This window comes from Mauremys reevesii, linkage group 6 (genome assembly GCF_016161935.1).
Source record: "Mauremys reevesii isolate NIE-2019 linkage group 6, ASM1616193v1, whole genome shotgun sequence".
Taxonomy (NCBI): Eukaryota; Metazoa; Chordata; order Testudines; family Geoemydidae; genus Mauremys; species Mauremys reevesii.
In genome coordinates this window covers 73724038-73750910 of record NC_052628.1, presented here as the reverse complement: position 1 = coordinate 73750910, position 26873 = coordinate 73724038, and the positions used below count along the sequence as shown (strand labels likewise).

Below are 26873 nucleotides of genomic sequence, written 5' to 3'. Positions count from 1 at the left end.
GATGTGTTCTTAGGGGCTCTTGCCTGGCAGGAGCTCCAGAATCTCTGGTAGCAGTATTTAACAAAGAACCCGGCAGGGTCTGAACAATACTAATGAGCAAAGGAGGATTTATTGTGCTCTGGCAGAATGTTCTTTCCCACTTGAAGCCCCTCAAGAGTTTGATCAAAGAGTTTAAGCTACGCATCTTTCAGCTACGCAATGATCCTGTTCTTGAGCAGATGGCAAAGAGAGTACATTGACCTAAAGCAGGGAAAGCATGCAGCTTTTTCAAGTATTCCCCAACAATTTCCTTGCTGTACTTGTGGAAAGAGAGTAGGCACAGGGCTATTTCCGAGACTAGAATAGCCTCTTTTGTGATTATTTTCTTGAGCGTCTTCCCCAGATCAAATTCAGGACAGTGAATCCCTGAGGACTTGCTCCAGAAGCAGGAGAGGGTCCTTCCCTTTCAGGAGATCATATGACATTTTTAGAACTTTTGAGGACTCTCTGGCATGGTTTTGAGGCAGGGAATGGAATATCTCCTGGAGCTAGCTGTCGTCGTAAACCTTCCAACAAGAGTTTTGGTTTGACCATGAACTAGCAGACTGGGATTGAGAACACACATCACAGGCAGGAGGGACTCTGATGGTTGCCAAACGCGTTGCAACCAGCTATTGGTTGAAGGTAATGCAGCAATGTAACAAGGAGCAGCAGCCCAGATATCAGACTGGTGGGCTCCTTGCAGATTTTTTTTTTTTTAAGTCATCATAAAGACCTACCTAATGGGAAAAGTCTGCACCTAGGCCAAGAGCTCCTTAGTTCTAATACCTGTGCTGGTACTGACTTCTTCTGTGGACTTACACAAACCATAAGTACTCTGACTCAGTCTTCCCATCAGTCCCAAAACAACTTATAGGACTAATACTTCAAAGGAAGTTAATGTCCGTAAAATACTAAAAAATAAAATAAAAAAAAAAAGCAGGAGCACATATCACAGCTTGATGGAGCAGGAGAAGTGAAATGATATAAAGTTAACTTTTGCATTTTCCTGATCCTGGGGGAAGTATGTGCCGGGTTGGTCCTCCAAGTAATACTGGCTTGCTAATGGCCCCAGGGACAAGCACAGTATAAAGGGTCACCTGACACTGCCCAATATGCCAGCAGCAGAGATGATGGGTAGTATAGGAGTTTTCATGATTGCTCTATGACACTGGAGGATGCTTTCTGCACTGCAGTGATCCTCCCAGGGCTTGATACACCAAAAGTATGCAACCAGAACCTCCTGGAGCTAAGGGTACAAAGTGGCTGCACCATAGAGGATCTAACCCAGGAGTTGGCAACCGATGGCACACAAGCCAATTTTTAATGGCACGCTGCTGCCTGCCGGGGTCCCGGCCAGTGGCAGAGTGCCATTAAAAATCGTGCCAGGCCCAGCCTGCTCTTCTCCGCCCACTGCTCTCTCCTGCGGGGGCAGAAGCTTGGTCCTGCTGGCTGCTGCTGTAGGGCAGCCTCCACTGGCAGCCATGCTCCCTCCTCCACCGCCTCTTCCCCCCAGCATGCTGGGTTCCTGCCCCTCCTCCTCTCCATCCCTGCCGCCGAACAGCTGATAGCCCTGGAGAGGAAGAGGGAGAGGGAGAAGCAGAGCCAGAACTGCAGCCGCAGCATGCTCGCTGCTCCGGAGAAGAGGCAGGGATGGGGCCTTGGGGAAGGAGAGTGGAATCAGGGCATATCTCCTCCAGCCCTCTGCTGTGAGCCGCTCAGGGCAGGGGGCTGGGTGCATCCCGACGACTCCAGCCCACACCCCCAACCCCCTGCCCTGACTCCTGAACCCTCAACATCCCCCCAGCCCTCTGCCCTGACTCCTGAACCCTCTTCACACACCCCCACACCCCATGCCCTGACTCTTGCACCACCCACATCTTCACCCCCACCCTGAGCACCAAATGGAAGCTCCTGCACCCCCCCTCCCCACATTCCCACCTGCACCCCTCACACCAAATGGGAGCTGCCCAGGTAAGCGCTTCACACCCAAACCTCCTGCCCCAAACCTGAGCCCCCTCCCTCATTCTAGCTCCTGGCCAGACCCTACACCCCAACCCCCAGCCTGCTCCTTCACCCCCAGCCCTGAGCTCAGTGCACTCCCACCCTGAGCTCAGTGCACAGAGAGAGAGGAGAAGAGAATGGGCTAAAACCAGGAAGAAGGTAAGTACCCACTCTGTGTGGGCAGGGCCAGGACTCCGACTCCAGACCAGCAGGGGGCTGAGCGGGGCCGGCAGCTGGGACCCTGGCTGTCAGGAGCCGGTGGACGGAACCCCAGACCGTCAGCAGGCTGAGTCGCTCAGCCCACTGCTGGTCTGGGGTCCCGCCTGCCAGTCCCGCTCAGCCCACTTCCGGTCTAGGGTTCTGGTTGCCGTCCCCTTGCCAGCCAGTGTCCTGGCCGCAGGCCCCGCTCAGCCCACTGCCGGCCTAGGTGAATGGAACCCCAGGCCGGCAGTGGGCTGAGTGGGCCGGTGGCGTAAGATCAGCACTTTAATTTAATTTTAAATTAAGCTTCCTAAACATTTTGAAAACCTTGTTTACTTTACTTACGACAATAGTTTAGTTATATACTATATAGACTTATAGAGAGAGACCTTCTAAAAAAACGTTAAAAAGTATTACTGGCACGCAAAACCTTAAATTAAAGTGAATAAATGAAGACTCGGCCCACCACTTCTGAAAGGTTGCTGACCCCTGATCTAACCCTTTAGGTGGAAATACTACTCAAAAACTATATACAGAAATCTAACCCACTGCAACTCGATATCACTATTCCATTTACAAAAAAGTTCACGGTTTTCCTGAATAATTTGCATAAAAATAGCACAATCATTTATTTATTTTAGAAAATTAAGACACCTCTGTACCCATAAACATGGATACCCATGTTGCAGCTTGATGTATTCCAGCAAAACATTGAAGACTTTCATCAACAGCTATATAGTTTTGGTCTACCAGGATGACTTTTACCAAAACCTTAAAAAGTAAGGTTTGAAATCAAATGTGGTGTCAAGATGGATAGCTAAAACGAACTCAAACTACTCACCTATAAGTAAAAATGGGTCATTGTCTTCCAGATATCCCCACTTATGAAACTCCTATAAGATATGGTACATGGTCCAAGCTAAGCATTTAATACCCTGGCAAAATCTCATCCCTGTCCTTAATTTAGATCGAAATTCTTCAAAATGAACCTATTTCTAGCATTATGACGGGTCTTAATTCAAAATAAGAGCATAGAATGGGGGCACATACATCTCTGATTAGATAGTGCTGGTTTTCCTCTAACCCATGAGGCTAGGTATGGCCTAATATTACCACAACTAAGACATGAAGAGAACTTTTTAGAGCTATAGTCCGGTAAAAGATTGACAGAGGGTTAAATGACTTAAGGTTTAATACAGCTTTGTAAGATATTCAAACATTGCAGCTCTGTGAATCCTCACAATAAGACTTACACAACTATCAAAACTAACATCAGATGTTTATCATGTTTTAATCTCCATATTCTGCATTGATTCTACACATCAGAGGATATATGGAACAAATTAATGAGCTACTTAATAAGCATAATCATTATGTATATAATCACAACATGAGGCTAAGCACTGACTCCTTTAGATTTCCACCAAACTTCCATCGCCCCCCGACAATGAATGAGAGATCAAGTTTAGTCCTGAATACTGATCCTCCAAAAGGCAGAACATCTTCAGGCCAGTCCTATGCTTTCATTTTACTATATGGTTTGATAACATTTTCTCTTTAAGATGTTCTAAGTTTAGGGGAAAAAGCCTCACAAAACCATTGACAGATTTTTGTGTTCAGCACCACAATAAACAATTATGAAAGACAGGGAAACATAGCAAGCAATCCCTTGTTTAATTGCAAATATAAGAAACACTGCATTCTCCTGTCTAAAAAGTTCATTACTGAAGTCAGTCAATATACCTGAGCAATTCATTAGTGGCATCATAGCTCATTATGTCTCACTCAATACACATCAATACAAAACTAATTCTGCGATCCAAGGATACACGGTAATAATTCATGTAGAAGCTTTTGAATTTGTAAAAATCTGGGGAAGTTAGTACAGTAAGCTAACATGCTAATAGCTCTCCCCCTTGAAATATTAGCATCTTGCAACTGAGAAAGTACTTATTCCTATTACATCAGTTATATAAACTTCCAAAAATGCTTTTACTCCCTAAACTCTTTCCAGATCTTCCAAATTTCGGACTCTTGAATCCGATCCTTTATCCCAGATCTCTTTTTAGTGGTTCTCCTAGTAAAAAAAAAATGGAGAAAGAAAAAAGGAGGAGGGAACCTTTTCTCTTCCGTATTCTCTTCAAAGTCCAGCCTGTACTAAAATACTAGGGCAAACAGGAGCAGATTTTGAAGCTCTGCAAAACAACATTGGTTGGAAAAATATTCTGAAAATATAATTTGGCAGGCCAAAAAAGAATTTGAAGACGAACTAGCAAAAGAATAAAAAATTAACAGCAAAAAATATTTTAAGTACACAAGAAGCAGGAAGCCTACCAAACAATCAGTGTGTCTATTGGACAATCAAGGTGCTAAACGAGCACTCAAGGAAGACATGGTTATTGTGAAGAGGCTAAATGAACTCTTTGCATTCATCTTTGCTGCAGAAGATGAGGGAGAGTCCCATACCTGAGCCATTCTTTTTAGGTGACAAATCTGAGGCCCTCTCCCAGACTGAAGGGCCAATTGAGGAGGTATTGGGATAAAGTAAACAGTAATAAGTCAAGAGGACCAGATGTTATTCACCCAAGAGTTCTGAAGGAACTCAAATATGAAATTGCAAAACTACTAACTATGGTATGTAACCTATCACTTAAACCAGCTTCTGTACCAAATGACTGGAGGATCGCTAATGTGATTCCAATTTTTTTTAAAAGTCTTTAGAGGTTACCCTGGCAATTACAGCCCAGTAAGCCTAACTTCAGTATCACGCAAACTAGTTGAAACTATAGTAAAGAACAGAATTATGAGACATACAGAAGAACATGATTTGTTGAGGAAGAGTCAACACGGCTTTTGTAAAGGAAAAACACGCCTCACCAATCTGTTAAAATGCTTTGAGGGGGGTTAACAAACATGTGGACAAGGGTGATCCAGCTGATAGAGTGTACTTGGATTTTCAGAAGGTCCCTCACCAAAGGCTCTTTAGCAAAGCAAGCATTCAGTCATGGGATAGTAGGGAAGGTCCTCTCATGGATCACTAACTGATTAAAAGACAGGAATCAAAGGTTAGGAATAAATGGTTGTTTTCAGAATGGAGAGATAAATAGATCTGTACTGGGATCAGTGCTGTTCAACACAGAATCATAGAATAGAATACCAGGGTTGGAAGGGACCTCAGGAGCTCAAAGCAGGACCAGTTCCCACCTAAATCATCCCAGCCTTAAAAACCTCTAAGGAAGGAGATTCCACCACCTCCCTAGGTAACCCATTCCAGTGCTTCACCACCCTCCTAATGAAAAAGTTTTTTCTAATATCCTACCTAAACCTCCCCCACTGCAACTTGATACCACTACTCCCTATTCTGTCATCTGGTATCACTGAGAACAGTCTAGATCTATCGTCTTTGGAACCCCCTTTCAGGTAGTTGAAAGCAGCTATCATTCTTCTCTTCTGCAGACTAAACAATCCCAGTTTCCTCAGCCTCTCCTCATAAGTCATGTGCTCCAGCCCCCTAATCATTTTTGTTGCCTTCCACTGGACTCTTGCCAATTTTTCCTCATCTTTCTTGTAGTGTGGGGCCCAAAACTGGACACAGTACTCCAGATGAGGCCTCACCAATGTTGAATAGAGGGGAATGATCACGTGTCTCGCTCTGCTGGCAATGCCCCTACTTATACAGCCCAAAATGCCGTTAGCCTTCTTGGCAACAAGGGCACACTGTTGACTCATATCCAGCTTCTCGTCCACTGTAACCCCTAGGTCCTTTTCTGCAGAACTGCTTCCTAGCCATTCGGTCCCTAGTCTGTAACAGTGAATGAGATTCTTCCATCCTAAGTGCAGGACAATGCACTTGTCCTTGTTGAACCTCATCAGGTTTCTTTTGGCCCAATCCTCTAATTTGTCTAGGTCCCTCTGTATCCTATCCCTACCCTCCAGGGTATCTACCACTCCTCCCAGTTTAGTGTCCTCTGCAAGCTTGCTGAGAGTGCAGTCCACACCATCCTCCAGAACATTAATGAAGATATTGAACAAAATCGGCCCCAGGACCGACCCTTGGGGCACTCCGCTTGAAACCAGCTGCCAACTAGACATGGAGCCATCGATCACTACTCCTTAAGCCCGACAATCTAGCCAGCTTTCTATCCACCTTATAGTCCATTCATTGAGCCCATACTTCTTTAACTTGCCGGCAAGAATACTGTGGGAGACCGTATCAAAAGCTTTGCTAAAGTCAAGGAATAACACATCCACTGCTTTCCCCTTGTTATCTCCTCATAGAAGGCAATTAGGTTAGTCGGGCATGACTTGCCCTTGGTGAATCCATGCTGACTGTTCCTGATCACTTTCCTCTCCTCTAAGTGCTTCAGAATTGATTCTTTGAGGACCTGCTCCATGATTTTTCCAGGGACTAGGTGAGGCTGACTGGCCTATAGTTCCCCAGATCCTCCTCCTTCCCTTTTTTAAAGATGGGAACTACATTAGCCTTTTTCCAGTCATCCGGGACCTCCCCGGATCGCCATGAGTTTTCAGAAATAATGGCCAATGGCTCTGCAATCACATCCGCCAACTCCTTTAGCACCCTCGGAACTCCTTTAGCACCCTTTGTTTTCCTTTGTATCTGTTCACAAATGATCTGGAAAAAGGGGTAAACAGTGAAGTGGCAAAGTTTGCAGATGATACAAAATTACTCAAGATAGTTAAGTCCAAAGCAGACTGTGAAGAGTTACAGAGTACTGGGTCATTAGGCAACAAAATGGCAGATGAAATTCAATGTTGATAAATGCAAAGTAATGCACATTAGAAAACATAATCCTAGCTATACATACAAAATGATGAGGGTCTAAATTAACTGTTACCACTCAGAAAAAGAGATGTTGGAGCCTTTGTGGCTAGTTCTCTCAAAACAACAGCAGTCAAAAAAAGCTAACAATGTTAGGAACCATTGGGAAAGGGATAGATAATAAGACAGAAAATATCCTAATGCCACTATATAAATTCATGGTATGACCACACCTGGAATACTGCACATAGTTGTGGTTGCCCCATCTCAGAAAAAGATATTAAAAATGGAAAAGGTAAAGAGAAGGGCAACAAAATAGGTATATGGAACAGCTTCCATATGAGCAGAGTTTAAAAGACTGGGACTATTCAGTTTTGAAAAAAAGATGACTAAAGGTGGATATGATATATGTCTACAAAATCATGGTGTGGAGTTATTTACCCCCTTCACATAACATAACAACCAGGGGGCCACCCAATGAAGGTAATAGGCAGCAGGTTTGAAACAAATAAAAGGAAGTACTTCACACAAGCACAGTCAACTTGTGGAACTCATTGCCAGGCGATGTTGTGAAGGCCAAAACTACAACTGGATTCAAACAAAGAATTAAATGAGTTCATGAAGGACAGGTTCATCGATTGCTATTAGTCAAGATGGTCAGCGATGCAACCCCACGCGCTGGGTGTCTGTAGGCCTCTAACTGCCAGATGCTGGGACATGGACAAGGGGATGGATCACTTGATTATTGTCTATTCTGTTCATTCCCTTTAAAACATCAGGAACTAACCACTGTCGGGAGACAGGATACTGGGTTAGATGGACCATTGGTAAAACGCAATATGGCCATTCTTATGTTCTTACATGTAATGAAATTCCAGCAGTAAGAAGCAGGTCTTTTGGCTAACTGGACAATAATGAATGATGAACAAAAAAATAATGAACAGCTTAATAAGGTCTTTACAAGTGCATAAAGTGTTAGTAATCCAAGAAGAGAAGGAAACAATCAGCTATTCATCTGACATTTTCGGGAACTGACCCACACTTTTATGAAGCAAGGACGTAGGAGGTTAACTAATGAACTGAAGCAATGTACAGTAGGTTGCTTTCCACTAATGAAGTTATAAAAACTAAGAAAACAGACTGTCACGGATTCAGCCTTTTTCACATATAGGATGACTGGATTATTTCAGAGAAGCGAAGGATTTTTCCTTCATAGATCAAATTACTAGCTGTCTTTAATGTGAAGTGATCTATGAAGGAAAAATCCTTTGCTTCTCTGAAATAATCCAGTGTTACTTAACATTAATGTGATCGCAGTGGGCTGTTGCGTGGCTGAGACGTAACACACAGTAATCAATCAGGAATCTCAAAGGAACAGAGAAGTTTCTTACTGCACTTGGCACTCTTATGTAAACTAAAATTAAGATTTTCTGCAGACAAAATATAGCAACCTACATTTAAACTGATGATTCAAAACATAGCTGATTTCAAGTATCAATGCTGACTCATTAATTTACTTTCCTGCTAAAATTCAGCTGTCACCATTCACGCTGCAGAAAATTTCTATTTCAGATTAAGTTAGGGATGCAGCAAAAAAGCTGTAGTTTATAGAATTCTTGCTGGCTGCATGCTCCTGTTTAAAAAAAATTGAAATAATTAAAAATTCTCTATCATTAGATATTCTGGAGGAGAAAAATTTCTTGCAATATGAAAAACGATTACCTACCTTTCATAACTATTGTTCTTTGAGATGTGTTGCTCATGTCCATTCCATTCTAGGTGTGTGCGTGCCACGTGCACAGCTGTCAGAGACTTTTGGCTTAACAGTATCCGTAGGGTCGGCTGTGGCGCTTACAGATGTAACACTTTTCTTTTACATGAGATTGCCCCTAGCACTTCAGACAGCTGCCATGGAGGTCACGAACAGTCAGTGCAGGGCTTAAAACCCGGAGATTGGGGCATGCCCTGCCTGGGGCAAAGTCCCTGCCAGGACCCTAAATTACTAACTAATTACTAAGTAACTACAGTAAACGAAACTATTTACAGTTCTAATACACGAAGTGAAGAAAGGAAACCGCTGAACACTTGTGGGAGGTAAGAAGGAACATGAGCGCGGCACTCCAGAGGGTGCCACAGCCGACCTATGGATACCGCTAAGGCAAAAGTCTCCGACAATTGTGCAAATGAGTATGCACATACCTAGAATGGAATTGACCTGAGCATTTGAAGACGAACCTAACGTTTTTCAGTATTTAACTGTTTTTAAAAAATAAAGGTGGGCTTCCTTCAAATTTCAACATCTTTGGTTCGTTCTTTTTTTAGAGGACTTAGAAGTAGTAAATTTAAAAGTGTGTTAAAGCAAAATTGAAATTTTCAGATGCTGAAACAGTAACAAAGTTATAGTATACTGGACTGTCACATATTGCAGGGCAAAACAGAAATCATATTTGACACTAAGTTATTTCAGTATATGGTACAAAGCATTTCCCACCATTTCAATAAAATGTCTATCATATTAACACGAACTTAATTCAGTCTCCAATAAAGTGGTAACAAGAGCAGTCGGCCATTGAATATCAACAATCCTATTGCTAAAGCAAACAAATATATTTCAGCAGCAAGAAAGAAGTCAAATGCATATATCTGAATTTACGGCTATGTACAGGCAGACTTGTATTAGTTTATTCAACATTCACTTTGTTAAGTCCTAATTCTTACAGAACTCCTCTGTACACAAACAATACACCACCACAATTAGCACCTTTGTTTGCCATCTCAGAGGTACCAAGAATAAAAATGAGTCATGAAGAGTGAACTAGTTTAGAGGTGGCCCTCTAGAATGCATAAGGTGATTTGGCAGAGTACAAAGTGCATATAAGGTAAGTCTTTTCCCACCACTGCTCCTATAGCACCTTACAGAGCAATAAATCCAATGTAAAGAAATACTGTACAACTTCATTGAACCCTTTATAGCAGCGGTCCCCAACCTTTTTGGCACCAGGGACCGGTTTCGTAGAAAAAAAAATTTCCGCGGACCTGTGGGATGGTTTTGGGACGATTCAAGCTCATTACATTTATTTTTGTACTTTTATTTCTATTATTATTGTAATATATAATGAAATAATTATACAACTGACCATAATGCAGAATTAGTGGGAGCCCTGCCCCTGTCTGACCCCCACCCACTTCCTGCCCCCCCGACTGCCCGCCCCCCTCAGAATCCCCGACCCATCCTGCTCCTTGTTCCCTCACCATCCCACAGAGACCCCCACCACCCTGGGACCCGCCTCCGCTCCCTGTCCCCTGACTGCCCCAACCCCTATCCGCCCCCCCCCCGCTGAGTCCTGACAGACCCCGAACACCCACAATCCAACCCCCCCAACCTCCGCCCCCTCTCTGTGCCCTGACTGTCCCCAGGACTCCCTGCCCCTTAGCCAACCCCCCTGGCCCCAGCCTCTTACCCCCGGCTCCCTCCTCACCCGGAGCCTCAGCGCCTTGCCCGACAGCTGCAGCGTGCCTCCGGCAGGGCCTGAGCTCCGTCCCGCTCAGAGCCGCATGGTGAGGGGGCGGGGCTGGGAGCTCCACGCCGAGCGGAGGCAGCTGAGCTCAGCCTGGAGCTCGCAGCACCGCCCCCTCCCCACGCGGCTCTGAGCGGGACGGGGCTCAGGGGCCCCGCCGGAGACACGCTGCTAGGGGTCGGTTCGCGGCCCCGTTCCTAACAGGCCACGGACCGGTAGCGGTCCGTGGCCTGGGGGTTGGGGACCCCTGCTTTATAGCTTCTGTCATACAATATACAACCTTATGGCTTTGCCACACAAGACACTCAGGAAAGTTAGGACAAGTCAACTAAAGATGTGAAGTTAAAATGCATTAAACAACTGCACAGATACTCTCATTCCTGCAGGGGATTAAATTGAAGCAAAGCATAGCCGATTCTCTTCTGAATGAGAGCATCCATACAAGGCTTTAATGCATTTTAACTCCAAACCTTTGGTTAACTCCTCAATTTTTTTTCAGTGTAGACAGGCCTTAAAAGTACTATAGCTAATTGTTCAAAGGAATCTAGGTTACGGTACTAGACTAGCCAATGCCCTGATTTATTGGCCAAATTTGATTTAAAAAATTCAGTTATAACTGAAAGATATACATGACAACACTTATTCACAATATCAAACTCTACCGTAAGAAAAATAATTAGCATCTTACATTGTTAGTAGCAGATACTGTGAAATAAACATTACTAATCCTTTGCCACTATGTTACAAAAACAATCCACAATTCAATAGGTGTGCAGATATCTCCTATACCAGAGGTTCTCAACCTCTCTCTTTTTGAGGCCCCCCCAAAACATGCGATTAAAAACTCCATGGCCCACCTGTGCCGCAATAACTGGTTTTCTGCATATAAAACCCAGGGCCGGCATTAGGGGGTAGCAAGCAAGGCAACTGCCTGGGGCCCCATGCCACAGGGCCCCCATGTAGCTACATTGTTCAGGCTTCACCTTCAGCCCCGGGTGACGGGGCTCAGGGACCTGGGCTTTAGCCCCACATGGTGAGGCTTTGGCTTTCTGCCCTAGGCCCCAGCAAGCCTAATGATCGCTCTGCTTGGAGGTGCCACTGAAACCTGCTTGAGGCTCCCTATGGGGCCCCGGACCCCTGGCTGAGAACTACTGTTCTATATAACATCTAAGATTAAAAGCATTGGGACAATTTAATACTATAGTTTCAATTTTAAACTAAGCTTTTTGCAGGAATTTAACTTTGCTGCCAGGTGACCTAAAAGGTCTGAACTCTTGCAATTTCTGCTTCCACTATTAAAGAATTAAATAAAAATTTGCTATTGCTCTGTATTTATAAGGCACACTGTCACCATTTCCTAAAAAAATATTTTCTTTTTTTAAAGGTAAATACTGAATTTGCCCTGTAGCTTTAAATGGACCAAAATGTTAAGATCAATTAAAAACTGTTCTGGTGGTGGTCATGGTTTTTTGGGGTTAGAAAAAGCAAAATATTGAAATTTTTCTCAGTAAATTCTGGGATTGTTGAAATAGTTATTCTGAATGAAGTACTGAATGTGCCATAAACCTAAATAAATCAAATGCGCCAGAACTAGATAAATTCATGGAGGATAGGTCCGTCAATGGCTATTAGCCAGGATGGGCAGGGATGGTGTCCTTAGCCGCTGTTTGCCAGAAGCTGGAATGGGCGACAGGGGATAGACCACTTGATGATTACCTGTTCTGTTCATTCCCTCTGGGGCACCTGGCATTGGCCACTGTCGGAAGACAAGATACTGGGCTAGATGGACCTTTGGTCTGACCTAGTATGGCTGTTTTTATGTTCATAAACTATTTGAAGTGTTCCACTGATAGGTTAAACATAGATAGAAATATTTCTTAATGTAGCCAGAAGGTACTTAAGAAATCTCATAATTTTATCCAGTTTAAACTCAAATCCAATGCTAATTTCACATTCTAATATGGTTCAAGGAGACTGTCATAAACAGATAGTTAAGGGTTAAAGTCTCTTTTACCTGTAAAGGGTTAACAAGCTCAGTAACCTGAGGAACACCTGACCAGAGGACCAATCAAGGGACAGGATAATTTCAAATCTCTGTGGAAGGAAGGCTTTGTCTGTGTTCCTTGTTTGCTCTGTGTGCTCTCTTTGGATCTAAGAGAGGCCAGACATGTCTCCAAGTTCTCCTGGAGTATTTCCTACTATCCAGTATAGTGAGTATTAGAAAGGCGAATTAGTCTTATAATTTGATTTCTACATTTGCAATTCTTTATTTCTGTTGCTGTTACTGATTATTCTGAGGAGGAGGGAGGGGGAAGTCTCTCCAGTTTTTATAAGTTAGACCCTGTATTTTTGCATCCTGGTAATACAGAGAGAGTGTACTTTTTTTTCTTTATTTAATAAAATCTTTTCTTTTTTAGAACTAGATTGATTTCTTCCCTTGTTTGGATTTTCAGGCGAATGGGAGGGGGAAAAAGTGAATCCCTCTTTGTTTGATTCAAGGAGTTTGAATCCAGGTATCTCTCCTAAGTACTAGGAGAGAGGAGGAGGGAAATGGATTATTTCCCTTTGTGTTGAGATTCAAGGTGTTTGGATATGTGTTCCCCAGGGGAAGTTTTTGGGGGAACAGGGAGTGTGTCAGACACTTAAAACTGACTGGTGGCAGCGAGAACCAGATCTAAACTAGGATTTTAGTTTAGAGGAGTCCATGCAGGTCCCCATCTTGGAACCCAAAAGCTCCAAGTGGGGGAATAAACCTATGACAGAGACAAATCAACTACTTTCCTTCTGAAATTTATTTTATTGATATGAAAGAGTTGCTGTGATCAGAACACTGGTCTGACATTCAAACTGCTTGTTACCGGGAAGCTATGTAGTTTAACTATATATCTATATCTATATCTATCTATCTATAAAAGGTTTAGCGCAACTAAATCTTTGATGAGTTGCAAAATTCACTTTATTTTATGCAATTAATTTTATTTTAAACAAACAAAAGCTTTCCAAGCATCAGTTTAGAATTTTGCAATTCAATTCAAGACTCAGATTTTTTTTAAAGGTGCAAAAAACGTATTGTATAGAATTATCAGGGTGAAGTATGCAATTTTATTCCTGATCCTTGCCTTAGAGGAGAAAAAAACAAGATAATTTAGAAAAAACTAAAATATAAAAAATAGATAGAGCTCTCAGTCTCATGCTCAAAAAGTGTATTGAATACAGCTCCAAGGAAAATACACAACATGTTCCATACAACTTGTTGTTATAATGCTAAATTATTATGATTTTGATGGAAACGAATTACCGTACATACTTGATCCTAAACTGGTTCACTTATAAGCCAACCCTCCCCGCCCCCTCCAAGATGGATAAGTAAAAATGGAAAATTTTTATAACCCATTCATAAGACGACCCTATAATTCAGGGGTCAGAAAACTTAGGCCTCTGGGCCGTCAGGATAAGCCACTGGTGGGCCGAGATTGTTTGTTTACCTCCAGCATCTGCAGGCACGGAGGTAAACAAAGTGTCCCAGTGCGCCAGCTGCTTACCCTGACGGACCTGGACAGCAACTGGTGGGGAAATTTTTTTTGTGGGGGAGAAGCTGGGGGTCAGAGGAGTAAATCCCTGTGACCACCCCCCACATGACCGCATCCCTATCCCGGGACCCCCACGCTCTCCCCATCCCATCCCTTCTCACCTTATGTGGGGAGGGCTAGGGGAGGATGTCTCTGACCTGGCTGGAGCTGCTCCAGCAGGCTGGGCAACACGGCCGCAGCCTGCTCCAGTGGGCCAGATTCGGTGGCGCAGCCGCAGCACGCTCTAGAGGGCCGGGTGGCATGGCCACAGCCTGCTCTGGGGGGCTGGACCGAGCGACATGGCTGCGGCCTACCAGCCCCGGAGCTGCAGCTGGGGGGAGAGCAGCATGGCCTGAAGCAGAGAAACTTTGGCCCCGCCTCTTCCCTTCTGGCTGTGCTGCCTCTCCTTGCTTCCTCTGTTTTGGGGAGGGGCTGTGTCCCACCTCTCCCTCTCTATACCCGTTCATAAGCTGACCCCCTTCCCTGGTGCTTCCCTTTTTTACTAAAAAAATTTGGCTTATGAATGAGTATATACAGTACTAAGAATAGAGTGCATGCACATAAACGGGGCAGCTTTCAAGCCATCTGATGTGACAAGTATCTTCTTGATTCTTGTGCCTTAAATTTCCCAAGAATTACTGCAACCACATACAACACATACACAAGCAAAGCAAAACCTGGTTGAAAGTTACAAACATCTGATAAAGGAAATTAAGCATTCAAGAAGAAAGAAAGTTTGGACTATAACAGGGTCTGGGTGGAGAATTAACATGAGAGAATGAGTCAGCATTCAACTTAGACAGAAACTCTAAATTGGCCAACCTTAGTAAATTAATCCCCTCAAGCTACTGGACTGGGAATCAAACTTCATTTGAGCATTTTGGTGGCTGGCAAAGAAACATATAGCTGTTACGGCTGCGCACAACTGAGCAAACAAATTAGTGAACTCAAAAACGTCTTGAGTACACCACTTTGTTCAAGCTTTGATGTGATAACCTACTTCTGTTAAACAGAAATTATTATGTTTTTCACTTGCAAGTGGAAGTGCAATAAAATTAGCTTTCTGGAGGCTCTTTAGTCACTATGTATAACTACATTCCTCTAACATCTTAAAGGGATGCCATAAATCCCATTACTGTCTGAATATTTTAAACTACTGTTCTTAAAAGCAAAATCTAAGACAGTGAAAAATGATCAGAACCCCCTGCCCCCATTTTTAGTTTTCTACTTTGTGAATTTCACAGTGCCGTGTAGATGTAAATTCACCATGTCTGGTCAGATAACCAGTTTTCCTTTTTTTGCATTGGCCTCTCTATGAGGAGGGGAGAAAATACATTTGTTTGGTAGGGACAAGTATAATATCTAAAGCTGCCGTTATACTTACGTGTAGAAACTGACTATTTAAAACAGATATTTAGTTGAAAACAAGTACTTAACTAAATATTACTAATATTCATTAGTTTCTCATTTTTTACCCTGGTTAAAAAGTGTGAAGTGCTGCACTGTGCCAAGTTCTCAAAACAGGCTAATATTAAATAAACTTGAGTAGTTAAAATCTATTTAAACTATATATAAAATTAAAATGAACTAAAGTCTTAACATTAGCTAATTTAGTTGATATAAATTTTAGAAAGCTATACTGCTAAACTACAACAGGCATTTGTAGAAATTCAACATACAAAAAGTCAAACTTTCTGCACTTTTCTTTTCCAATTTGGCAGTTGTAGAACAAAAGGAACAAGGGAATGTAATTATGGACACAACTATGAAGCAAACTTTTCCGCTGAAAACAAGAATCATGCCATGAGTTACAGAGGAATAGGTTGCAGAATGTGGAAATAATCAGTCATGCAAAGAAGCAGAAAATACCTGTACCGAGCCACCATGTCTGTCAGCTGCAAGGTGAGCTCTCAAGTGATGGGGGTTGGCCTGCTGGGAGTCCCAAGCTGCCCTGTGGTCTGCCGACTGCCAATTATATAATGCATTAAGCATGCATGGAAGAGGAGGAAAAAAAACCCAAAACATATTAAACACCTCATGCTTGTATTACAATGTGAAATAAAAATCCCACAGGAATACAACACAAAAACAGAATGTAACCAGCTATGTATATATGCACATGAATGTAGATAGATACATGTTTAAACTTTGCTATTTACTATAGCTAAAAGTTGTAGAGTGGCTAAAAATGAACAAAAATGTATACACTCAAACATGAACTACCAGACAGATTAAGAATCTAGAAATAGAAGAAAGCAAAACAATAAACACAAATTAAAAAACAAACAAACTGTTTTTATTATTTTAAGTAACTTCAAAATGGTTATAAAGTCATTTGGGGTATGCAAAATTTCTCTCAAACACAGCAATATAATTAAAAGTATCATGGATACTCCAGAAGAAAACAAGAACTCATGATTACATATGCTTAAAATACAATCTGCTCCAATTGCACATCATGCATGTTATATTAACTGAAAATATACATTCAACAAATGCAACACAAAATGCAGTGCACAATTACTATATTGTATATTCCTACCCTTGCATCAACAAAGGCCTGAAATTTTCTGAGAAACAAACTAAAGTATAAAATCACAATACTGATCAAAGTTATCAGCATACTGTAATTCTCCACTAGTTTGGCACTAGTATATCCTTTAAAAAACTGATTTTTGTACAGAAACCATAAACCTTTTAGGGAGAAGCTTTTGAAACCAGCCACCTAAATTATGTATGCAAATCTCATTTGTATGTATAAAGTGGGTAACTATATGCATATACACTTTTTTTTTTAATACCAGAATAAACCAAATGTGCATATGCACACACACGCGCACACACACACACAGGGTGGGTGAAGTATATCAAAGTAAAATATGATTTATAAATTTTGTACAGATACTATTTCAACCTTTACATAAAACCGTTATTGATCTGTAAGAAAGTACTTAAAATACATTTTTCTCATGACAACATTCTGGTAATATCACCTCAGAATTGTACATGCTATGACCACCAGGTAACAGTGAATTCAAATCTTAAGCAGTCCACCTGTTCTTACAGCCTATGATTGTGCATTAAGTATTTTCTTTAAGAAAATCCTAAGAATACTTGAAACAGAAAATCTAGAATTTTCACAAATTTTACTGCCTTTTGAATTTACTAAGGTGGCAGTGAATTATAAATATGATGGGACAAAAAATACAATCTTAGGAAAATGAACCCTTTAACACTAGTGGATGAGTCACTGTACTGGGTGCAAAGTAAGAGACTATAAGATTAAACAGAAAAACTAAGGAAGAAAATACAAGCAATGCTCCTTAGGATGCAGTTGATCAAAAAAGACAAAAGGCTCCCATTTATTTATAATTACAACTTAAAAACACGACAGCCCTTTACAACCTTTATTTAAGGCTTACAAACCAAAAACATTCATGCATTAATAAAGGCTACCTTCAGCAAACAGAGAAAAATGGACAGCAGAAACTGGAGTCAATTTGAAATTGTGTAACACAAGCAATAGCAAAACTGTTTTGGCATAAAGAACAAACTTTATAGAAATGATGACATAAAATAATGCTGGTAAAATCTTAGGTGAGCAGCATACCTGATTTTTGGATTGTTGCATCTTATCTCTGTGCTGATGTGCTTCTCTGTTAGATGACAGTGCGGGGTCTGAATGAATTGAGCCCACTGGAGTAGGCTACAAACAGAATATATTATGTAGCAAATTGTTAAAAAATATTTAAGTTTTCTACATACCAACAATTATTGAATTGTAATCCAAAACGTTTCTGAACCTGCCATGGAAATGTACAGAGATCTGGCCATACAAAACCAACAGCAAGTCATGAAGCAGACCCTCACTAATTCTCAAACTTGGTAATTCCCTCACGAAAACCAGTAACATGCTCTCCCTTCTCAAAAATTTAGGAGCAACTTGCTGTAATGATGCCCAATGATGAAGACTTCACTAGACTATGCTGTAATGCGTTCACTAGTACACTTAGGACATGACAAGTTACTGTAAACTGGTCCAAATAAAAGCAGAAAGTACATTTTGTGATGAGTTCCTTGAATTTTTGTTTTCTTAAATTTTAATTTGAAAAGTTTGCCACTACTCCAGCTAAAAGTGTTGGTCCCACTACAGTTAAAGTTGCATGAAGTATCCATTCTAACCTATTTTGTATCAGTAAAAACAACGAGAAGTCCTTGTGGCACCTTAGAGACTAACAAATTTATTTGGGCATAAGCTTTTGTGGGATATAACCCACTTCATCAGAAGCATGGAATGGAAATACAGTAAGTAGGTATAAATATATAGCACATGAAAAGATGGGAGCTGCCTTGCCAAGCAGGGGGTCAGTGCTAATGAGGCCAATTCAATTAGGGTGGATATGATCCATTCCCAACAGTTGATAAGAAGGGGTGAATATCAATAGAAGTAAAATTACTTTTTGTAATAGACTATCATTGTACATGTACATTGGCCAAACCAGACAGTCTCTATGCAAAAGAATAAATGGACACAAATCAGACATCAAAAATTGTAACATTCAAAAACCAGTAGAAGAGCACTTCAATCTCCCTGGTCACTCAATAACAGACTTAAAAGTCGCCATTCTTCAACAAAAAAACGTCAAAAACAGACTACAAGAACGTGCAGACTTGCAGAACTGGAATTAATTTGAAAACTTGACACCATCAAATTAGGCCTGAATAAAGACTGGGAGTGGCTGGGTCATTACAAAAAATAATTTTCCCTCTGTTGATATTCACCCCTTCTTGTCAACTGCTGGGAATGGGCCACATCCACTTTGATTGAATTGGACTTGTTAGCACGGACCCCCCGACTTGGTAAGGCAACTCCCATCTTTTCACATGCTGTATATTTATACCTGCCTACTGTATTTTCCACTCCATGCACCTGATGAAGTGGGTTATATCCCACAAAAGCTTATGCCCAAATAAATGTGTTAGTCTGTAAGGTGCCACAAGGACTCCTTGTTGTTTTAACCTATTCCAGTTACTGATAGCTTCCTGTAAGATTTCAGGCTGAAATCTTCTATGACTAATCTCTGCCATCTTTGAAAGTATGAAGTATGAAGAAAAATAAGATTAAGTCACTTTTGAATGTGAACACAGTGTAAATGAAAGATATTACCATTTTACAAATTTTCTTATACTCTTATTTATTTATTTTTAAAACAGACAATCAAAATGGCAGGGGCTTGAAAGATACAATTTTGTCTGGGAAGAATGCTTACTGAAAAGCAGTGCATTTCATTGTTACAGAGGAAATCTGAGTTCACCATCTTATTCGCTTTTTAAAAATGATTTACCAACTATTCACAATGGAATTTTTTCACTTAGTTTGTAAGATGTGTAACTAAGGAATGATTCACTGAGGCTATGTGCAAGATCAGCTTAGCTAAGTAGTGAAAGCTTTATAAAGTTGCTGAGGACAGAAGGTACGTAGGGACTGAGGAAAGCTTCTGAAAACATTTTAAGATGCACAGCAGGGAGCTCCACTTTGATCATGCCCAAGGAAGGTGTTCCTTCCTATACACCATCTAAGCATGTGTGGGAGAAGGCATTCTGGTGATGTATAAATAGATCCAGATTGTGGAATTTAAACACACTTCAAATTTGTAGAAGCTAACAGAATTTCCAAATCCTAAACAGGGAAGCTCCTACCTTTTTACTTTAAGTAAAGAAAATCTATTGAAAGATTATATTTGTACAATGTTAAACAAGCATGGTTAAGTAATCAAAGACAGAATGTGCCAAATAAAAGATTTCAGATGCCCTCAAACTTGGACTGTCCCCTTCTGAGTGCTACAGAATATTAACTTTTGTTAAAAGCTACATTTGTTGCTATAACTTTATGTGCTGCATACTGTAGTACTATGTATATGCCATAATCCTATAAAATCGTGTATATAAAAAGCACACAGTTGTTTCATAGGGAACTGACACATACTTTCCTACACTTAAGAATCAATGATGCACATGATCAAGGTTAGCTTTGAAGTCACTGTTTCATCCCTGTATACATTATTGCATGTAAGCAAGGATGAAGAGAATATATATCCTGCTGTCTCATATTAGATTGTTGGCTCTTCTAAGCAGAGAACACATTTAGTTGTGTTTTTATACTGCTTAGCACAACAGGAACCTTATCCGTGACAGGGCCCCTAGGCACTACTGCAATACAAAATAATTGTTATGTACAAAAAACCCAAAACAAAACAATGTTAACTGAATGTTATTTGGGTTGCAAAGCCAAGCCCTCAAAAATTAGAAAAAGCCAGATTAACAATTAATCTAATAATAATAAAATAATAATAATAATAGTGTAGAGTATGACAATCTTAGTAAAATGTGATTGTGAGAATAAGTTATCAAAATATGTAAGTAGATAAGAATATGTATATACAGGAGTATGACATTAAATTTAGTGTAAGTAAAAAGAGAAGAAAGTGTTACAAGATTATTGTAGAAAAAAAATTCTATAACCCAAATACAGAATTTTGTAAAATGAAAGCTTAGAACTTGTAGAATATTGGAGCATGACTTAGACTATATTTTCCGTGAGTCTTTGACTGACTTTCTGTCTGGCTTTTCTCAAAAAAAAGTTTGGGGCTTTTTGGCCAAAAATTGAATTTTTTTAATTTTTCAGTGAAAAGTCAGAATTTTTTTACAGATACTATCCCCCACCATTTTCTGATCAACTGAGACCCTAACTTTGGGGTCTAATCCTTTAGTCACACGCAAACTTTTCTACTGTTCCTGACAGTAGTAAAAAAATGTTTTGAAAAGGACATTTTTATTGAGTATTTTAATGAAGTACTTAGAATCTCCTTCAAGCTACCCGTCTCAGGAAAAGCTTGAAAGCAGCAGCTCATGGGCCTGTCAGGCTGGAGAGGGAAGATGTGCACTTTGATGTCACAAAGGGAACGAGGCTTTAGTATAGTTTCCGCAATAAACCTCAGATGCTGAGAAGTGATTTCTCAGTTGCTTAAAACTTTGGAAAAAATTCCCCAAAATGAAACAACCACACACTCCCAATGACGACTCTGTCCTTGCAAAGTTTCAAATGACAAACTGTTACTCTGCTAAAAAAATGATTAGAATTCCTACAACCTCCTATTATAAAAACAGAGGAAGGAATTTTATTTGATGTTTAAAAAAAACACCACCACACCTTTGGGAAGAGACCCGGTACAAAAAAAATCTCAGACCAAAATGTGATATTTCATAAATTTCACAATACGTAAAAACAGGGGATTACAATGGAAACTATTCTGCAGCTTTCACAAAAGTATCTTGACTCATAATCTTAGTAAATTTTATAATATACAAGAAAAATCATACAAATATTAAGACTAAAAAACTGGTTAGACAAAAATACAGCATCTTTGCTCAACTGAACTCACCAGCTGTTTCCCAATCCAGTCATATTCATAATCAAACATATAGCCCTTCCGATCAAATAAGTCTGTAAAGAGTTTTCTTAAGTAGTCATAGTCTGGTTTTTCAAAAAAATCTAGCCTTCTTACATAACGCAGATATGTAGCCATTTCCTCTATACAAATGAGAAATATTCATAATTGCCATTTCTGTTTTATTAATGGTTAAACAATTACATTAATCACTGATACTTAAAAACAAACCAAATAAATCTTTAGCTTTCTATATAAAATTCAGATTGATTTTATGTCATGTTAATTTACTTATCAGTTTAGTTTTCATGTTCCACAATAGTTAATGCATTTTTCCCTTTGAAACAATTATGCACCAATTAACTTTATGTTAATGAGTATCCCATTGAATTTAATGGAACTGCCATATGTGTAGATGTTTGCAGGATGGGAGCCAAATAGACCAAAAAAATATCAACTTTTAAAAATCATGCTAAAAATCTATCATTACTAGACCCGAGAGGTTAATATACCAGAAAACTTTTTTTTCTCCCCCCCCCCCCCAATTTTGTGTTTTTGAGAGAAGTTTCTGTTTAGTCAATTTCATGGGTGCTTCTGTGTAAGCAAGTCAGTTTCATATACCTGAGTCTTTTACAGAGAAACCAGGGAAATAAAATATCTTTTTGTATAGGAAAATGCAACTATAATACCACAAAAATTGTTAGCGGGGTCTCTGAGGCAGGAGTAATGCCCAAAATAATGAGTTACAAGTAGTTTAAAGTAAGTCAACTTCAAAGTGATGGTCCATCTACCAGTAAGAAAAGTGTTACAATGAATATTTTTTTTAAATATTATCTGCTTTCTTATAGATGAAAGGGAGACCAAAATTTTATGCTTCATGACAAACTGATCACTACCTGGAACTGGAAATAAACTTCCTCCTCTCTTCTCTCCTCTCCATAGAATGTCAATATATTGAACAATTAGTGGTTTGGGGCCTCTCTCCTAATCCCCTTCAATAACAGGCAGTGACAAAACTCTGCGATGTTTCATGGTATTTTAAATTACATTCATTACCACATTATATTATATGTATTTGAAAGGCATTTTTCTTAGTAACGTATACAGTCCTACAGTATTAAAGGATTTACTGCAGCATGATTTTAAACATAGATTCTTCTTCAGTAACACAGTCATTACCTGGAAAGTTTTCACACAATACTTCGATAGGTGTTGCTCGTTTTGTGTCTCCAATTTTCTGATAACGTTCTTTTAATGTATCAGCCTATGATGTGAAAGATATAAATTTATAACTTCAGAAAGTATTTTAGGAGACAACTTTACTAAGGAAACACCATGGAGAAGATGACTTTTTTAAAAAAAAGGAGAGATGCGGATATTAAAAGCACTACCTTTAAACCTTGCCACGGAAGGCTCCCTCTGAGAAAATACATAAACATATGTCCTAAAGCTTCCAAATCATCTCTTCTACTTTGTTCTGAAACATACAATAAAAAGGTTATTAGACCATTACATCTGCTTAATGCATACTTTAATTTTTCACATGATTTAGAAAAAGTTTTAATATATTTAGAAGTTTAACAATGTAAAATTTTATATTAAAGTAGTACACATTTTTGCCTATTGTGGATCCTATTAAGAGCAGAGTTAAACAGAAAATGCCAATGCAGAATACTGGTATGTTCATTTTACTAATACAAGTCTTTTTTTTATAAAAGGAAACTGATCTGATATTTAAAATTATACTTTCATTAAACATGTCCACATTTTTCAACTATGTTAAATTAGAACAATTTAAGTCTGTCATTGAACAAATTTCCTTCTTAAAATGATGAAAATTAATGTGATACATGGAAAAAGTAATATTTGTTCCCCAACTATCCACTTAATGGAGTTTTGTAGGAAGCCGAAGGTTTTATTGGGGATGAAAGAAGTCTTACATGGAAAACTGACTTTTCAGTCGAAAAGCACCATTGAGGAAGCAAGCAGCTGTAGCTTATTCCCGTATCTAGTTGACCTTAGAGTAGAACTGTGAATGGAATTACTTTGCAGTAATACAATTTTTGTTTACATGAATGAAGTGCTAGTCAGTATTAGAATTCTAGCCACAGTATTCCATTAAGTTTACAAGAGAATAAAATAAGAAAACCAACAACAGTAAATTCCAAAAGAGAACTCAAGTGATTCAAATTTGCAAAATTCACAAGTGCCCTTCGGTTTCTGAAAATCTGACTATTTTGAAGTGAAAACATATTTCTTATTGACAAAGTATTATTCACATTTTAAAATTACAGATATCAATATATTTAAGAGTCTTCAATATAGGTAATTCAATTATCTTCAGATTATTCAATTATACAATATGATACCCCAAGATCTTAAAACCAATAGAAAAATTACTGCTGCAAGTCAGCAATATTAGCCTTCTACTACTGGAGATGGAGCCATACAATTATATAGGATTTTTTTTTTTAATTGAGGTGATTCATTGGATTGAGAGAAGTTCCATAAATACACAAGTAACTCCTCAGTCTCAACAGTATAATGTTGTTTGGTCACTCAGTTTTAAAGCAATAATAGATTACTACTATTAATTATCTTTATGAAGAGAGTATAGATATGGCTAATGCTGAACAAACTTATCTAGTCTACTCCTTATAGTAGATCAGGAAGTTCATAGCACAAAATTTGCCTTTACAGACCAAATCTTAAACACAGTTAGGGAATTGTGAATTTACTTTGCATTGTGATGTCCTTACATTTTACAGTTGCTTCCCTTCCCAACAGAACCGGTTTTTAAAAATGCTTATTCCTTTAAAAGGACTTGACCTTAAAAAGAAACAGCATTTTGACAAATAGGTAGCATATTTTACAACTGAATTTGACAAAACTGCTTAACTTGGAGTTCTCTTTCAAAGAGCAGTTGATACTTTGTTTCTAAATAGTATCTGTTTCACAATTCAGATTTGCTGTATTTTTCCCCTCATTTGTCATGAAGAACAGCTGCAAGAAAATGTACTTTTCTGAGTTGGTGTACTTTTTCCTGACAGGTTTTCCTAAGTTCCTATGATGAAATAAATTTCCATGAACATGAACATGATTAAGTATACAGATGGGAAAACAACAACAATTTAAATAAACTCTTCTGTTTCCCTGCAAATGCACTTGGTAATAAAGAAGCAAAGAAATGAGAGGTGTCAGACCATAGTATGATGACAACTGTTTCCAAATAGAATATTTATTAAAATTGTCTAAGCAATGCCAGTAGTTATTTAAGGATCCTATTAATGGTTGTTTTTATGACTCATGTATTTTAAATAAAGAAAAAAGTTTGCTGCGATTAATGCTTCTTTTCCCATCTTTTCTTAGGTTATAGAAAATGTGAAAAACATTGCTACAAAAAATTTTTAATCTGAAGTAATTTGTGTAGAACATAGGGCAGTTTTTTGTTTAAAATTTAACTAGAAAAAGCCGCACTCTAAGAGTGACCACTCATTTTAGTGGGCCTTTTATAGACAAAAGCTAAATGGTCATAACTCGTAGAAGAGAATATGCTGTTCATATGGTATTCAACAGCTAAACCCATTTAATGTGTTCTAAATAATAGTTTGTCTGAAAAAGGTAGATTTGAAGTACTTGTCACTATAAGAGGAGATTAAAATGTTCACAATGAGAAGCAGACAAAATTAAAAATATCACCAAATTTAGTAGCATAGATAAAGTTTAACAATTGTCCTATTTAAAAGAAAACAGCAAGGAGAAGCTCTATTAGCAGTTCAGATAAATTTGTAATTGAGCAAGATGAACAAAGCCTTACACAATGGAAAGGCGCAAGAAGCATTCTCTTCCAGAGCTGTTCAGTGGGCATGGAAAGAACACACACTGCATCATGCATTAGGATAATGCAGATTGCTCCACCAGGTGTGCCAGCCTTACTCTGCAGGCTTGTGCAGTAAGAGGACGTGAACTTGTCTCAACTGTGGAGAGAAGGGCAGTGCTTAATTTGCACCAGGGCTGAGCCCCAGCAGCTCTAGACTTGACAGTTCATAGCCCTGACACGTCTGGGCTTGCTGCATCAGTTATGCAAGTAAAGTTGCTTGAGCCCCAGCACCCCTTTCATTACAAATTAAGCACTAGAGCAGTGGTCGGCAACCTTTCAGAAATGGTGTGCCGGGTCTTCATTTATTCACGCTAATTTAAGGTTTCACGTGCCAGTCATACATTTTAACATTTTTAGAAGGTCTCTTTCTATAAGTCTATAATACATACAACAGTAGTTTAGTTATATAAGTAAATAAGGTTTTTAAAATGTTTAAAAAGCTTAATTTAAAATGTGGAGTCCCCCTGACTGGTGGCCAGGACCCAGGCAGTGTGAGTGCCACTGAAAATCAGCTCATGTGCCGCCTTCGGCACACGTGCCATAGGTTGCCTACCCCTGCACTAGAGAAAGGGTGACTTAGCCCTGCTTGCAAGGATCAGCTCCTGGTTCAGGGCACATGAGAGGGCAGAAATTTAAAAGCTCCTATAAGGGAAGATCACATCCTAGTCCTAAATCAGTAGTTCATTATCAAGAAAACTTGACTGAACTTGCATTCAAAACACATTTTCTTCAGTTGATCCATCATGCATTCAATTTCAAATTAACTTTTATTGTACTGCATGACTATAAAACATTACACTACTAAGACCTAAAGGTTGAAAATTAATTGCATGAGTCAGAAAATTCAGAGATGATGAAATCTGGACATTCATGTGTAATATACTAAAATCACATTGGACAATATAACATTCTTTAGAGAATAAAATAATTTTGCTTTCAGATATAAGTTGGTTTTCTCATAAAAACCAGTCAGCTCAGGGAACTGCAGCTTCTGGAAGCAAGGCCTCCTCTATACACAGAAATAAAAGTTAGAAAAAGCTTCTGAAAACATTTTAAGATGCACAGCAGGGATCCCCACTTTGATCATGCCCAAGCTTAAATATTTTGGTAACTTATGCTCACTATCACATTTTACTAAGATTGTCGTATTCTACACTATTATTATTATCATTATTAGATTAATTGTTAATCTGGCTTTTTCTAACAGGGGGGAATAGCTCAGTGGTTTGAGCATTGGCCTGCTAAACCCAGGGTTGTGAGTTCAATCCTTGAGGGGGCCATTTAGGAATCTGGGGCAAAAATCTGTCTGGGGATTGGTCCTGCTTTGAGCAGAGAGAGGGGTGGACTAGATGACCTCCTGAGGTCCCTTGCAACCCTGATATTCTATGATGATACATCTGCAGTACTTCTCCAGAAAGAATCTTCCCAAGATACAACTGTAAGAATCAAAAATTA

At 39.5% G+C, this 26873-nt stretch overlaps 1 protein-coding gene across 24 annotated transcripts in view; it reads right to left on the bottom strand.

Annotated features, from left to right (window-relative positions):
• CSNK1G3 (casein kinase 1 gamma 3) overlaps positions 1 to 26873 on the bottom strand; it is a 158982-nt gene that overhangs the window by 27186 nt on the left and 104923 nt on the right. For 17 of the 24 annotated variants that reach the window (XR_005600224.1, XR_005600223.1, XM_039543722.1 and 14 more), the window contains 5 exons: positions 22930 to 23015; positions 22718 to 22802; positions 21533 to 21681; positions 17701 to 17796; positions 15960 to 16055 (listed from right to left, as the gene is read on the bottom strand). Coding sequence is in view for 20 of the 24 variants with exons in the window: in XM_039543722.1 (XP_039399656.1) it covers positions 15960 to 16055; positions 17701 to 17796; positions 21533 to 21681; positions 22718 to 22802; positions 22930 to 23015 (512 nt within the window). In the remaining 4 variants the exon portion in view is untranslated. The remainder of the gene's footprint in view (positions 1 to 15959; positions 16056 to 17700; positions 17797 to 21532; positions 21682 to 22717; positions 22803 to 22929; positions 23016 to 26873) is intronic. The other 7 variants (XR_005600226.1, XM_039543720.1, XM_039543726.1 and 4 more) reach the window with 2 other exon arrangements.